Raw genomic sequence first — 16,155 nt, forward strand, 5'->3', positions numbered from 1 at the left:
TTTGGAAGATGGTGCAGTGGCATTAGATGAACAGCTTAGAGCTGAAAGCTTCGTAAAACAGGAGAGAATAGCAAGGATGAGGCCATTTTGTTATTGAACGGCTGCAAACAGGCCGTTCAATAACACTTAATCTGCTGTTATCTGCACATCGCAGTGCAGGTACCTCCAATCTGATTTGCTGGAATATTCACTTTAAAAAAAAAAAAAAAAAAAGCTGAGGTTTGTGTTCTTTACTCACTTGGACGCCATGGAGCCTCGGGGCCACGTGCCATCCTCGTTCTTCTGTTCTATTACGAGCACCTGTGGGAGACGATCCACAGAAGAAGAAGAAGAAAAGGTTCTCCGTCTGTTGGTTTGAAGGTACTAAATGTTTAACTATCTGCTGTTAAGCTGAGGATGTCTATCTGCTGTAAGTAAAGAAAGACATATGGCGCCATGACAAAAGGACTCCACACAGATTTTGTATTTTGTGTTGTGTTTTTTTTTTTTTTAGCCTATTTCCTGTTGCCGGGCAGGATTTATTTCAAGCAGAAATCAGAAGTGGGCGTGGCTGGTAGGGGTGGGCACTTCATTGTATCAATTGTCATTTATAGTGAAAAATTTCTTAACCTGACCTGATGAGAAGTTTGATTTATTAGTGTCTTGATGAATTTCTATCAATGATGTTAAAGAAAAAAACTAAAATAAAGGTATTATCGCAACATAATTTTCTCCACAAAAGCTGCAATAAATTCAAAACTATGATTTACAGCGTGCAGCTTACTGATGTAAATCACACGTCTTTTATCAGTGGCACCTGTGATTGGGAAGGTTTTTCAAGAGCTGCATTGAATTCACTGCCATACAGTTATCTAAACCAAAAAAGTAGTAAAAGTTTTTTAATTCTAATTTTTATAATTTCAGTAGAGTGCCACAAATGTTTTGCAATAAAATTCCAAGTCCATATTGCCCACCACTTGTGGCTAATAAAGTTGAACCAACCTTGTGGTTAATCTCAGGAAATTCAAAACTCAACATAAAAATTCACACAGTGCTTGGTTGGTTTGGAAAGCTTTTTTTTCTTAATCATGTAATCATTTGAAAAACTGCTTTCTGTATTCTAGACCAATCTACTCTGATGTTAAACTAAGTTTATCTGAGATCTACAAAGTGCTCATTCAAACTACGCGTCTACCTGTAAACATTAAAATGACCTTATTTCTCTAGTCAATGATGCAAAATGATCTTAAACCTTCTCTACAGCAAACTGTGGGAAGTTTCTAGCAGAGAGGCACTGATCCAAAATTAATATCGGTATCGGTCCCAATATTGAAAAAAATTCCAGATCAGGCATTGGTGACACTGTGCCCGGCCATAAGGGGAGATCTATCCAGTATATTTCTATGCTTTGAGCGATGTTATGCTTTATTATTTCTTTTAAATCATATTTAAAACCCCCAATTACACTTTCTGAACCATTTGGAAAAAAAGTTTGTTGCAGTTTATACTACGGTAGTCAACCTTTTGCTTTGGCCAGTTTCAATTTCTTTGTCATTTATTTTACATTTGCTGTTATGCTCATAATTGCACTAACTGAGCACATTAAAGTTGTGTTGTTTTTACATATCTGACCAATCTTGTGTATTTAAATGCGCTGTACTGCTGCAGAGTTACCAAATAAATTTGTAATTCAGTACATTTATGTCTGTATTTAAAAGAAAAAGATAGGTTTTCAGTCAACTCAGCACTGTTTTTCTGTATCGGATCGCTATCGACTGATACTAAACCTCACATATCGGTATTGGAAGTGAAAAAAGTGGATCGGTACATACATCCCCACCCTCTAGTACAGTGGAGAAGCTCATACCTGTCCTTGATAGAGGCCGGCGTCCTGGATGGTGCTGTCAGGCTTGTTGAGCGGCTCGAAGGTGTTGCTCATGTACCTGTTCCACAGCCTCGTCTCCTTCTCATCAGGGATGCTGAACAGTTTCCGCATCTCCTTCTCTATCATGTCTGCAACATCACAACAGTTCTTTGATGTAAAAGGATCCCAGTTGGGTTCTTATTTGACCATATAATTCTGAAAACTAAAGAAATACTCAAACTAAGGTGTTATTTGTTGTCTTTTTTTAAATATATATAAATACTCTAAAACCCAACAGAATAAAATTGGAAACATTGAAGCACAGCAAGTAAACTTAACTAGAATGTTTCTTATCGCCATAATTCAAAGTCTTGTTGTCTAGAAGAGCATTTTGTAAAAATTTTAGTTAGTGTCCACAGATGACCCACATATGAAGAACTCCCAAATCCAACCACTTTAGAGCAAAACTACATTTTTGTCATGAAAACCTAGTTGCATTTTTTTAGTTTAATAAACTACCTAAACATACGAAAGATTATTTTTCTTTTTAATAAATAAACACGAGAAACTTCCAGTATATTCGGGTCGTTTGTCAACTGATGATTCAAAACCATTTTCAGAAATGTGCACATATAAACAATAAATATCAAAAAGCAGTTGGTCAGAGCTGATTTGGTTTAATTAGCTGCCAAAATCTTGACGTTTTAAATGAGTGAGTTTATTATGGAACAAGTGCTTTACTTGTTACATTCAAACATTGTTTTATTGAAAATGTGCTCACCTCAGTGAGCATTGCAAAAATACCCATCTTTATGGTTGAGCTTTGTAAGAAAGAAAAGTGTTTTACATGAAAATTTTGTTATGAGAATGTTGCAATCTAAATAATCCAGAAATTAGAGATTTATAGAAGTCTTTTTAAATGGATTCTTTACAGGGAAATCAGAATAGGTTAAGATCGGCTTCAGCAGAAACACCGAGGATCGCCACCGCTGCTTCTTTAGCAACTTAACCCTGAGCAAAGTGATTATTGGAGCCGCTGATACTCCAGACAGGATAACCACTGGGACTGTTATGAGTGATTCAAACTGATCAACTCTGAAAATGTAAAAAAAAAAAAAAAAAAAAAACTCCAAATAAAAATACAAAACAAACAATAAAACATCTGGCCACCATTTTCAGATGACTTTGTTTGAAAAAGAAACAAAAAATCTAACAAAACAGATCAAAGTACATCTACGTGCTGAAACGGCCCTGTCAAAACCCAAATTTGAATAAATTACAATCAGGGATATGGAGCACAACTGAATAAAAAATGTGTTGGAACATAAATAGCAGCTTGCAGAAGTATTCATACCCTTTGAATCATTCATAGTTTGTCAAAACTGACAACAGCCTAAACATTCCCACTGTAAGACATGGTGGTGGCAGCATTATACTGAGGACGCTTTACTTCAGTGGGGACAGGAAAGCTGGTCAAACGACCCTAAACGTCAGCCAACAATACAGGGGTTCAAATCTGTGTATACATTTCAATGGCCTAGTCAAAGTCCAGACTAAAATCCAATTAGAATCTGTGGTCAGTCTAGAAATGAAGCTCTCCATATAATCTGACTGAGCTTTTGAGCTGCTTTGCAAAGAGGAATCAAAGCTCGACTGGTGGAGACAAACCCTCAAAACTGTTCTGCAAACCATTCAGGACAGAATACAAGTTAATAAAAAAATTCCTTCCACTTCAAAATAACTGAAAATATGCACAGAAATCTGAGGTAAGAAGACAAAACGTCAAATAGTTCAGTAGCTACACATCTGCAAGTCGCTGTAAAAACACATTCAAAGAAGCTGAAATTCAGTTTAATGGTGACCCGGAGGATCCTGGTGCGTACCTATTGTGTCGGCTTTACTGAAACGTCTGGTGATCACGTTGTCCATGTTGCTGTCTTCACAAAGCTTCAGCTCTGTCAGGTACACCTCCACTTTGCAGTGCTTCACGAACATACCCTGTTCCACCACCTGCAAACAAACAAAACGCAAACACATGATTATATCCAGAAGACTGGAAACTTTATCTTCTTTTTTGCAACAAATCCAGCATCTTGTTTGTTCCTATGTAGACCGCTGGGTTAAGAACAAGGATTTCTCCGCTAAACTGAACACAGATAAGTTTTTTTTTTTTGTCTCTCAAGCAACTCGTCTTGCACAATGAAGCGAAATCTGCTGCCCTGGTTGAAACCTATCATTGCTTTGACAGAATCAGAGTCGAATGCTTAATTTAGCTGCACCTCGCGGAAACAGCTGAGGAGTCCCAGCCTATTTATTTCACCGCTGAGCCCCTTCTCTAACACACGCATGCATAAACACACGCAGTACGAAGTTCACAAATGTCACCGGGGCCGGCAACACGCAGCTTGGGTTCTCTCCACAAACCCAGAGATATTTTAGATAACTGAATCGGGGTACAACCGCTGTACGTCTGAGAGTTTGGGTCGACCGAACTTCTGGCCCGAACTCGGGCCAAAACAACAGGTCTCGCCCTCCTTCACTCCACCCCCCACCCATCCCCTCGAAGTGGTTATGCCTCTTCTGCACTCCTCTTGAAAGCTTTCTCTCAGTGTGACCTCAGCTGGCATTCCTCCACTTCAAAAAAGAACAACAAGGACGCAGCAGCTCTCCGCCGGTGTTGGCAGTCAAACCAGTAGAGGACTGCGTAACGGACCTCAGAGCCAAACCTCTGACCACGGCCCTCCTGAGACTTTGTCACCCACTTATGCTGCCTTCTCCCCACAACGCAGGAACACAAACCAAACAAAATCAGAGAGAGAGAGAGAGAGAGAGTAAGAGAGAGAGAAAAAAAAAACCTAATGATGAACCTCCTGCATGTTGTGTCTTGTAGCCCGCTCCATGTAGCGTTTCTGTCACCCAGAACCGTTGCCTGAAAATAGAAACCCTGCGGCCACCCGATATGAGCCGTGGCATACATGGGAAAAGGGGGAGGGTCAATGGATGGGGGAGAGAAAATGAAAGAGAAAAATACATGAGAGAGGTGACAGCATATAGGACCTCATCCGGGGGGGATAATGATGCCACGATTAGCGAGATTTATAGGGAACAACTTGAAGACAGAATAAAATGAATGAGGTCAGCATACTTCCAAAAAATAAAAAAGTAAACTGAAGGAGGAAGCACTAAACGAAGGATATATTTAAGTTTTTTTTTAGAAGACATTTTAACAGCCTGCTAAAACAAATACTGCCTTTTGTGCTAGAAAGCACCTTTTTTCCTGAACCACACAAGCTGTCATGGTTTTCGGACAACTGACAGAAAGTCTACCTTGCGTGCAATTGGCTCCTGGCCTTCTGTCAGCCCGTACCAGCCGACAAGCTTGTTCCAGCCCTCTGTTGGGACCAGGATGTAGTCGAGCTCGTCGATGAGGTGCTCCTTGATTGCCAGCACGTCCCCATCTAGCGAGGAACAAACGGGCAGACAGACAGCACATTTAGTGAGGGACCCTTACATCACAGATCCAGCGAAACAGAGCAAAGAAAAGATGGCATGCTGGAGAGCTTTCTATGAACCCACCACTAAAAAGGCTACTCTGAAAACTCAGACAATGTTCTCTGCATTTCCAGAATGATGACACTGGCTGCAGGTTTTATTTTAACCGTCAAAATATCAAAAGTCGAGATGCAACGAGAAATCGGCTACAAGATAAGAGAAGGCGCCGTACCAAAGCCATACCAAGTCATGCTAATGACAACCCTCTTTGGTGAGGAAGTGGTGGTTGAAGGAAGAATATTCCAAGTTAGCCTTTCTCTGACTATAAAATGATGCAACAGGAAGCACAGAGATGAAAGAAGCTATTTAAAAAGAAAATCACTTTTGCCAAAACATGCTTGCAATTCAGTCAAACCTTGAGAGGAAGTAAAATTTCCAACAGGTAGCAGGAATAGTGAATAGGAAATAGTACAGTTCCTCTGATTTGTCCTTCTGAGGGTTCAGCCTCATTCTGCCATGGAACATGTCACACCGGGGAAATGTTTTGCAGGCATTTGGGAATCTCAGGTAATGATCTACACAGGCTCTTAAATTTCAAAATAACATGATGCTAATGCAAAAACGTTCACCAAATTGGTTTAATAAGACAAATGGCACATTTATTAAGAATATACATAGATCAGCTGTACTTGTTAATATAGCCTGTTTAAGTGTTTGGAGCAATGTTCAGATAATCCAAGCAGTGATAGTCGAGGTCACTCGGCTATCTGTCACTGATTTGGGAAGCGTTGCTATGGGGACAAACTCTTGTTTACTCTCCCCATCCTAATAGCTAATATACAATGCTATAGATAGCTGAAAACACTCTCTAATCATATTGTACATTTTAAATATCAGCAAACCCTGATTTATAGGTAACTCATCTCTCACACACAGAAAGTTGCCTCTGATACTAATATGAATTATCAATTCACACCAAGGAGCAAAGGAAAAAATATTCTCATTGTTGTTCTTATACACCAATCAATCGGGTGCAGATAAATATTGATGATTTTACCTACTGATTAACAGTAGGGATCACCTGATTATCTGATGATTTTTTTTTAAATAGAAATTTAGTGTTCCATATTCAAAAAAATGTATAACAACTATAAACTCAAACTATTCTTAAACACATAAGTCAACACCATGTACTTCCCCTACTGATGCAGGTTTTAATTATTACAATAAGGCACATTTTTGTTATGCACCTTTAAACGAAATGGAATTAGTCAAATATGGAGATGGCAGCTCAGACCTCAAGGAAACCCCGAAATCAGGATCGACCAGAAAATATTCTTACGTTGCAGCTTTTAGAGAGCAATCGGAGTGCGCTACCTTTGAGGAGGCCAGAGTTGTCCACCGGTCCTGGGTAGACATTCTGATCTCCCATCTGGTACTTATCCCAGCTGTCGAATCCCACATATTTCTTCCACTGTTTGAACCAGCGACTGTCCGCAAGATACCTGGATAGAAAGCAGAATCTACTGTTATAAGATGACCGACAGAGCGTCGAAAGTTTCCTGTCTTTGCCATACTTTAAAAAAAAAAGCTTCTTTAAGAGGCTTAAAAACTGCAGCAGCAGCCTTATGGACACAGGTCTCAGTTCAGGTTGCTGCGAGCCCGGCCAGCTGGCTTCGACACTTTGACAGGTGCTTGTTTTCCGACTCCGCCCTGCTAAAGTAGTCTGAGGAACCCTCTGACTGGAAAACCACTCGGAACGACGGTTGCTAACCAATTAGCTATTAGCTTTCTACTTAGCCGGAGAAAAGCAACCGGCTCTAAACTGTATGAGAACGTGTTAGCCAAAATAAGACAAACGGGTGGGGTTTTTTTCAGCGTTTAATATGACAACACAGGCCCGTCATTTAATAGTTATGCGTGAGTTTAGTCGTTCTTCATTTAAGTGTACCAGCCAGGCTCCCGTTAGCTCCCTTGGATTCAGCTCACTGTCAACACGGCCCGTTGGCTTTCTCGCACCCTTCGAGGCGTTGTCAGCCCCAGCCGGGCCTGCAGGCGGCCGCGCAGCAATACCAAATGCGATTTAACTTGAGTCTTACCAAGTGTCTCCCTTCCGTAACTGTGTTTTCAGCAGCGCCGCAATCTCTCCTCTCTGGGTATCCAGATCAGCCGCTCCGCCTTCCGCCATCTTTCCTCGGACATGACGCGTCGCATGGTAGGGACAGCGTGGGGGCGTCACTGAGGCACGCACGGGGAGACGCTGCGGGCAACAGCCAATCCGGGAGCTCGGCGGACGAAAATGAGAATTCTAGAACATTGGTTCAAAACTGCTCTATCATTATGGCAAGCAATTGTATCATATAAATGTAAACCCGATAATACTATTCATTGCTGTCAGAATTACGTTGAGGTCACTCGCCATTGTGCAAGCAGGAGTATAACTAACACTAAAAACGCTGCACAAAATATTTAAGAACAACAGCAAGAATGCCGTTTGTCCTGTCCTCAATTATTTAAACCATCCAAAACATGACTTTAAAGGCATCTACAGTGCAAATATTTCGACACATAGTCATATTTTATGAGTTACACTATTAAAGGTTCTTTTTTGCGGTAACTTCATCACTTAGTGAGATATGCTTACAACACATTAGAGTGAATATTAAATCAAACCACATTTTGATGATTATCAGTGTAAAGTCAGTTTGTTGTTTAGGTCATATTTTAAATGAATACAAAAGCAGAGTTGGTAATAATTAGTCATGTTTATTCAGTCAAATTTACCCGAGTAACCTTTTGGGAAAACGTATACTTTTAGGAATATCTTTACTATGTTGTGCTTTGTACTTTTACATGAGAAATTTTATTATGAAGAATCGCAACTCTTACTTGAGTAATACTTCTGGATACTCGACCCATTACTTGTTCTTCTTTCATTCTTCACTGAATGAAGAACAAGTTTGACTTAACCAAAAATTAATCGAATACAGACACACACCCGCAGTTTTTCTTAAAGTTTTATAAGTATTACATTGGAAGAAATTGATTATTTCTTTGCCTGATTTTGTTACTTTATAATATTTTATAATTATGTCCATTTTGGTCCTAACCAATTCCAAAATTTCCATAGTAAGTTACTCAGTAGTTGAGGACCCTTTTATTTGAGTAATTTATTGGACTGCTACGTTTTTTTAAATTTTTGCTTGAGTAAAAATATCTTGAAATAGTGCTGCTCTTACTTGAGTGCAGTTTTGGGTACTTTACCCACCTCTGACCAAAAGCATCGTGAAAAGTATAAAATCAGAGTTAAAGCCAATACAAAATATATATATTTTTAGAGGCTCAACAGATACTACTTGAAATGTGAAAGTTTATTACATTAGTCCAATTCAACATTTTTATGTTTCTGATACAATTGGATTTAAGCGCAAATTTAGGTTTTTACAATTTGCCACAGCGTAAAGAAACATCTTTAGCAGAACATTGTTATTGCTAAACAGTGAACTCTAACTACTCTATGCTTTCAAAACAGTAATACTTTTTTTAGTTTAAATTTTTTTTTTTAAATAAATATCCGACAGCCATCTTCAATTTTTCACAATTTTTTTTCTGAAGACGTTTTTATAGTATCTAATAAAAGTTATACATTTTATTTGATCTCCCCCTACAGGACGAGAGGGAGAACAGCAGGCCAGAAAAGCCCCGTTCCTGATAACTAATAAGAAAAGCTGATTTTAGCATGGCTGAAAATAAAAGCAGGGTGTGTGTTTTCCAAAAATATAACCAACATTTGCAAAAAGAAAAAAGAAACTGTCAAAGACAAGTTTATTTAACACCATACTTACAGAATTCACATTTTTTGCACAGTCAACATATGTTATGTTATAAAAAGAAAGCTACAGTTTATGCCTCGTGTTAGCCTTGTGCGACGTTGCAATAGAATAATGTCTATAGCTACTTTATAGTTGTGTTTATTCCCATTTCTACAACAAAGGATAAACTAACTCTAAATAGTTCAAACGCCGCAGAATGACTACTGCAAGCATATTTTAAATTAGATAAAAGAAGATATAAAGATTATCTAATATAAAAGAACATTATGATGTTTACTTTATCAATCCAATATGTTGTCAATATTTCTTTAAATTTAAATAATTTAAAAATGGCACAATATACACCAATACACCAAACCCAGCGCTGAACTTCCTCTGTGTCTCCTGAATCCTTAATTTCACTTTTAGGCATGATTTTGGGTAAAGATGGTGATGTTTTTCCTTCTTCTTCTACTTAATGCTTCTGCATTTGTGAGGAGAAGCAATGAACTCTTTGATGTTCTTAGTTATTTTTCATTAAGACAAGGTGCTTACGAAGCACCTATGGGACTTCACAAGGTGGAATCGCTCTCTGACACAGGAAAGTAGCCGTTTGTCGTTGCGGTCGAGTCGTCCTCGGGAACAAAGATAGCCAGTAACCTCTCCTGCTCCCTTTTGGTTTTAGGTAAATCATCGGATGGTGTGACGAGCGCCTGGATGCGCTGCAGATAAATCAATAAATAAATCAAATGATACATCAAATAGCAACTCAGAAACCACTGAGAATCTTTGGCTATCTTACAAAGATGTATGAGGAATTTTTTTCCTAGTTCTGCAAAGAAAGAGGCAGATTTTCCACGTAGCCCATATGGGCATATGCCCAGGGCGACATCTGAAAGGGGGAACAAAAGTACCATATAAAAAAAATATATCTAAAAAAAAAAAAAGGAGTCCCCACCCTTGGTGCCATTCAGACAAAAAATTAGGTATGGATGATACGGATTTATAATTTTATCACAGTATATTTCGATACTATTATAACAACAAAAGTGTTATTTATCAAATCTTTTTAGGTAGCTGTACGGCAGTGACTGCAAGCCATCGCCTTCATATTACCACAAACATGGCTCTTGAAAAACAAATATTTTTGAAATAAGCTTCTTTTGTACACCGCTTACGTAAAGAAGCATGATTTATGTGGCGACCCACAGAGACTTCAATTAATCATATTTTTGAATTTACTGATATTTATTGACGCTCTTCTGGAGAAAAAAAAACAAAACAGTCGGATAGGTAGCAAGAATAGGACTGTAGTCAGCTTTTTTCAACATTAACTGAAATTTATGGAAATCAAAATTTGTATCATGATAAGAAATTTTTCACAATAAATGATAAAACAATATGATAAATGCCGACGCCAACAAGAGACGTACCCCAAAAAGACTTAAGAGGGTCGGTGAACGACTCAGGAGGGCTGAAGACAAACGCATGTCACTTTTTTTTAGATTTTTATTTGCAAAAAGAGCGTAATTACTTATGCAAGACACTTTCGAGTTAGTTTAATCTTAAAATAAACGCATCAAGAGAACCTGCATACCTCTTTGAGTGTTCCCTGTGCAGTGCTGATCTTGTAAGCCATCCATAAAGGAATGCAGACCATGGAGGAAAGGGCGAGCAGCCAGCCTATGAAGTATCCCCACCACGGATACACGTACACGTTGTTGTACTTCAGAGGAGTGTATTTTATGAGGGAGAAGGCAAATGTCCCCTGTAGAGGCAAAAAGACAAGAATTTCAAATGTGACGCTGGAAAATGGAAAAATCCCAGCAATTTGAAAGTTTCCTCAGCAATGATCCTCACAATGCACGTGGCTGGGGTGAAGAACAACCAGCAGTACTTGATGTAAGGTCCCGGGCGGTAGCCAATCATGTCCTCAATGTTGTCATAGAAACGGTCCGCACCTGCAAAGATGCGATGAGGACGCAAGTCGCAACACACGGCGTAAAATCTCTAAGCATCGAGTCTCCAGAGACTAGTTTGTTGGTTGCTTACCATAAACCCAGGCGATACAGACGGTTTCAAAGATGGACATGAGGAGAAGACACATCCCGCTGGCTGCATAGTAATCAAACAGCTGGAAAACATACATTCCTCCCTGGAAATAAATACAGCCACAGGTCACCTTGTGACAGATTTATCTTTCAGTTTTCTTTCGGAAGGCATACAAAGAAAAAACGTTGAAAAACTAAAATTTAATTTTGAATTAATTTCCGTGAGAAGGAACCTTATTTGCAATACATGTCAAGGTCAATGGATTTCCCTCATCGCCGCTTTCAGAATCTCCTGCTTTTTCTGAAACTCCGTCTTCATGAAGTCATTGCAACATCGCGCCACTTTGAACCATTTAACAACATTTTTAACCTGAGGAGTAGCTCGTGTAGTGAACTCAGCTGATGCACAGTTCCACCAGGTGTCTGCTAATTGCTGCTGGCTAGTCTGAAGGAGCGGGTGAGTCGTAGGAGATTCAAGAATTCGTCAAACACGCATGAAAGAATCAAAGCAACACCCCAGGGAATGTTTTTGATGAGGGAACAACATTATAACATGATGTAGAGCTCAAAAAAGTAAATTTTAAACAATAATTACTCTTTAAGATATAATAGTTTAAGATATACAATGTACAGAATATAGTCATATTTACAGATATTGTTCACGTGAATGCATTTGTTAGCCCCGCCCCTACCTCCATCAGCATGATGAGGCCCATCAGGAAAGAGAAGAGAACCACCCCTAGCAGGAACAGTTCCCTGCGATTCTTGCGCCGGAACACAGTGGGGTACATGTCAACGATGGCCGTTACCAGGCTTTCCACACACACAAACTGTTAAATAACCAAACAATCAGTAAGTATGCAAGAAACCGAGGAGCCCCTTTTGTCACGGCGGCAGAAAAAAGTGCAAAGTTGCCTACCTGGCTGTCCAGACCCAGAAAAACTATCATGACGAAGAAGAGCGCGGCCCACAAGGAAGAGAAGGGCATCATGGAGACGGCACGGGGGTAGGCGATGAAGGCCAGGCCGGGTCCTTTTCAAAAGACAGAAAAATATACTAATACATCTTCAACTTTTTGTTGAGATTTTATGCAAAAAGTTGACTATTTTTGCATAAAACCTACTGGAGTGGTCCTTGGTCTTCTACACAGGCAGAAAAAATCTGTAAACTCTGAAGGCAATGGCTTGAGTTGGATTTTTTTTTTTTTTAGCGTTAGAGTAAAACGGGCTGAATACAAAAGGACACCTATTGTTTCAGACTTTTGTTTGTAAAGAATTTTGAAAATGTGGAAAACTTTCTGTTTTAATTTGTGGTTGCAAGCGCGATTAGGGCGTGGAGGTTCGCTGTGGCTGAAGCGCAGAACGAAATGCCCGTCGATGCGCCGGTGCCGAGTTTCTAGTCTCACCGGACTCTGCCACTTCGGAGATGGGAACATTTTGCTCGTAGGACATGAAGCCCAGGATGGAGAAGATCGCAAAGCCTGCCACGAAGCTGGTGCTGCTGTTCAGGAAGCACAGAGCCAGGCAATCTCTGCCAAAACACACACGTTTGCATCATCAAAAATCTTCACAGCGATAACACGTTTGAGATGGGAAATGAGAATATTTGCTGTGAAATTTATGAAATAAATTTTAGTACAAGTCGAGACACCTGTAGCAGTTGTTGTTATATTTGTTGTAGCTCCCCAGAGCAGTCAAGGAGCCGAGGCAGATGGCGTAGGAGAAGAAGATCTGGGTCCCGGCATCCATCCACACCTATCAGCAATTTCATTTTAACGTGCAACGGAAATTCATGAACTTATCTTAAACATAAATTATTATCAACAGCTTGACCGAACCTAGACTTTTTGGTAGTGCAAAAACCCCCAAAAAACAACAAAAACAAACAACTCTTGATTAAATTCAAAGCCACATTATTTTACACTAAATTAATAAAAACGTAATATAATATTTGTTCTAACTATAGTAGATTTTTACAATAGAAAATGGATATTCTTTTGTTGATGACCAATGAAGAGGAAACTCTTCATCTGATTTTTTTTCCCCTTAACATTTGACACTGTAAGTAAAATATCTAAAATGTGTGAGTTACGCTACTAGCAAAGCAAAGGATCAAAAATGATTCCAGAAGAAACAAAAACAAAATTTAGCAGATTGAATTCTCCAGCTGAGATCTTTTCAAAAGATATTATCTTTTCAAAGATAATGAAGTACCGATGCTCCGACTTTTTCCTTTATTTTTTTCTTTTGTCAAACTGCAAAGGACTGAAGTTTTGTTATATGTCTCGTGAAAAGTAGCTCATCTTTGGCTAAATAATTGGCTACCAAACGAGGATGGAAATCAACACAATAAACACCAAAGAACAAGACAAAACACCTCATGTCTTAATCATTGACCCATTACGCCTTAAAAACAAATCTTACTAATCTTGTCTCAGCAGAATCTTTGCTTCCCAGCTGAGAATCATGGGATGTATTTATCAATCTGATTAGAGGGTTTTTCAAACGGATTAATGACACGTTTCTTTCTCGAACCGTACCTGTGGATCAGCCAGTCGGCCCAGATCGGGGTACAGATAGAACTGAATGCCAATCCCGGCACCAGGCAGAGTGAGTCCTCTGACTAACAGCACAACCAGCATCAGATAAGGAAAGGTCGCGGTGAAGTAGACCACCTATAACGGCGAGGGACACAGGGGTAAGAGACACGCAAACACGAGTCCTTCCAAAACAAACAGCAGATGTTTCCCTTGACGTGCCTCCCAGCCCCTCAAAGGCACATCTGCGTCTTGTAGTCGAGTTCAGATTGGGACAGTGCTTCATTTTCTGTTCCCGACCCACCTTTCCTGTGGATTTCACCCCCTTCCAGATGCAGAAGTAGCACATGACCCATGCGATGAACAGACACAGCGCCATGTCCCAGTTCAGAGAGCCCATTTGGTCGATGCCGGAGGAGATCCTCAGCGCTCTCCTCCTGCGCGGTCGGGAACATTCAGATGAGAAACAATCGACGAGAAAGAGTCGTCCGGAACGGACCCGGAAGCAGCAGCTCGACAACTCACTCCCAGAACTCCATGACAGGAGAAGTCGTGTTCAGGTTGACCTCTTCGGCGACGGAGGCGTTTCTCCTCTGGAACTCGACGCAGTTTTCTGCGAGGGGGAGAGGTCTAGAAATGATGGCAACTCGATGCTACGAATGGGGCATTCGAGGCGGTTTCCCCCACATTCCTTACCTGTGTTCCATGTGTTGTTGCAGGACGACCAAGGCAGGTCCCAAGAAAAGGAGTAGTAGAGGTAGAAAATCCCCCAGGCCAGGACAATGATGTAGTAGAAGTTCAGCAGAGTCACAATCACCTGAGTACCGTAGCCAAGACCTGCGGAAAGGGCGATCAAGTAAATGGATCAGCAGGCATGTCTAGAATGGTCCAGTCAAAGTCCAGGGCTAGAAATTGAAAGAATAGAAAGTCTACAACATATCTCAAAAAAATGATTGTTCACAGATGGGCAAAGAATCCAGAAGTGAAGAGCTTGTAGAGACAGATTTGTATTACATAAAGTCCCAATAAAATAAACTTTATTTTGCGACTGTAATCTGAGAAAATCGTCGGGAAGTTCCCCGCTCTTTCCTTACCTTCGAACAGGGGACTGATTTTTCTCCAGCAGGTGATTCCTCCCTGGCTGGTGTACTGACCCAGCGCGACCTCCAGGAAGAAGACGGGAACGCCGCAGGTGAAGAGGAAGATCAGGTACGGGATTAGAAACGCACCTGAGCGTAGCAGACAGGAGGAGCTGGATTATTTATTGCACACGTTGCCTTAATGTTGCAATGTTGTCTTTGTACTGAAACTTTATGCATAAAGAAAAAGGAGGAAGGTTGGAGGTTACATTTTTTTTCTCTCTACAAAACTTTGGGTGTGCTCAGATTTCCGGCTCTCTGTGGGAACAGCTGCTGTGAAAGCGAGGGGCAACAACAGCTGTCTGACCCCGCTTTATCCTGAACTTTGACCCTTCTTGCCGCCCCGTGGAGGGACAGAGAGACAGGAGGGGCGTGAGGGGCAGGGAGGAGGCGGTGTCCAGTTCGGCAGCTACACGAACAATCTCAACCAACAATTTCTTAAACTAAAGAGGAAAATTTGCCCTTCTTCAACTTCTTTTAGTTTCAATGCCTGTTGTTGACCCTTAACCTTTTCCTCAAAGCCCGCGTCGTGCAGTAGGTGTCTCTACTCACCTCCTCCGTTCTTGTAGCAGAGGTAGGGGAAGCGCCACATGTTGCCCAGGCCGATGATGGAGCCGGCCACGGACAGGACGAACTCCAGCTTGTTGCCCCACTGACCCCGCTCCTCCATCTTCTCCTGCGAGGCCGGAAGCACCTCCTTGACGCGGTTGCTGCGGTTCGGATGGGCTGCCTTTGCTCCTGTGAGACCAACAGAAACCGACGGAGAAAAGCTGATTCAGGTTGGGAAAAAAAAAATAAAAATCAAATAATAATAAAAGACCGTCTACCTTTCATCGCGGCGTCACCTCTGCAGCGTCTCTGGGGGTTGAGGGCGTTTGAAGATCTTGATCCAGAAAAGCTCAACGTTTTAGTATTTAACGTGGCTGGGAAAAGGCGCAGGGGGGCGGGGCTTTGTAACGCTAAACTCAAGGCTGGCCTTACACTCTCTTTCCCTCTTTCCCCTCCATCTGCCCCCCTTGGGTGCAAAGTACATCGCCGACCACGTCTCGACAGTTAAAATAAGGCGCAACATAAGAGTCAGACAGGGCGACCTTTGACCCCGCCCGGTCTCCTGTGTCTGTTTCAGCTGCAGCGCACCTCCGCTGAATAAACGTGTTATGAAAGAAATTGGAAATGATGGAAATTTGCAGAGAACAACCACGTTTTAACTGGGCTTGGTGCTTTGGATGGGAACTGGTGAAGGGTGGTGACATAAGCAAAGGTTAGGCATTCTTATTGTTTG

At 40.9% G+C, this 16,155-nt stretch overlaps 2 protein-coding genes across 5 annotated transcripts in view; both read right to left on the reverse strand.

The window, feature by feature from the left end:
• The window catches only part of usp15 (ubiquitin specific peptidase 15), a 22,870-nt gene extending 15,330 nt beyond the window's left edge, over window positions 1-7,540 (reverse strand). For all 4 annotated transcript variants that reach the window (XM_023350140.1, XM_023350139.1, XM_023350141.1 and 1 more), the window contains exons 1-6: window positions 7,435-7,540; window positions 6,713-6,840; window positions 5,171-5,301; window positions 3,727-3,853; window positions 1,847-1,992; window positions 239-300 (exon numbers count right to left, since the gene is read on the reverse strand). In XM_023350140.1, the coding sequence (XP_023205908.1) occupies window positions 239-300; window positions 1,847-1,992; window positions 3,727-3,853; window positions 5,171-5,301; window positions 6,713-6,840; window positions 7,435-7,523 (683 nt within the window). In that variant the 5' untranslated portion in view covers window positions 7,524-7,540. The remainder of the gene's footprint in view (window positions 1-238; window positions 301-1,846; window positions 1,993-3,726; window positions 3,854-5,170; window positions 5,302-6,712; window positions 6,841-7,434) is intronic.
• A 1,606-nt stretch (window positions 7,541-9,146) lies between these two features.
• LOC102230360 (sodium- and chloride-dependent GABA transporter 2-like) lies at window positions 9,147-15,967 on the reverse strand. Its single transcript, XM_005797209.2, has 15 exons — window positions 15,701-15,967; window positions 15,426-15,611; window positions 14,829-14,963; window positions 14,431-14,571; window positions 14,260-14,347; window positions 14,039-14,171; window positions 13,738-13,872; window positions 12,849-12,952; window positions 12,604-12,728; window positions 12,118-12,230; window positions 11,891-12,028; window positions 11,200-11,302; window positions 11,008-11,108; window positions 10,745-10,915; window positions 9,147-9,869 (listed from the first exon to the last, which is right to left on the reverse strand). Exons 1-15 carry the CDS (start codon window positions 15,705-15,707, stop codon window positions 9,720-9,722), a joined length of 1,830 nt encoding a protein of 609 aa, XP_005797266.1. The 5' UTR covers window positions 15,708-15,967; the 3' UTR covers window positions 9,147-9,719.
• Window positions 15,968-16,155: the final 188 nt, after the last annotated feature.

Source organism: Xiphophorus maculatus, chromosome 17, assembly GCF_002775205.1.
Source record: "Xiphophorus maculatus strain JP 163 A chromosome 17, X_maculatus-5.0-male, whole genome shotgun sequence".
In the NCBI taxonomy this organism is placed as follows: Eukaryota; Metazoa; Chordata; class Actinopteri; order Cyprinodontiformes; family Poeciliidae; genus Xiphophorus; species Xiphophorus maculatus.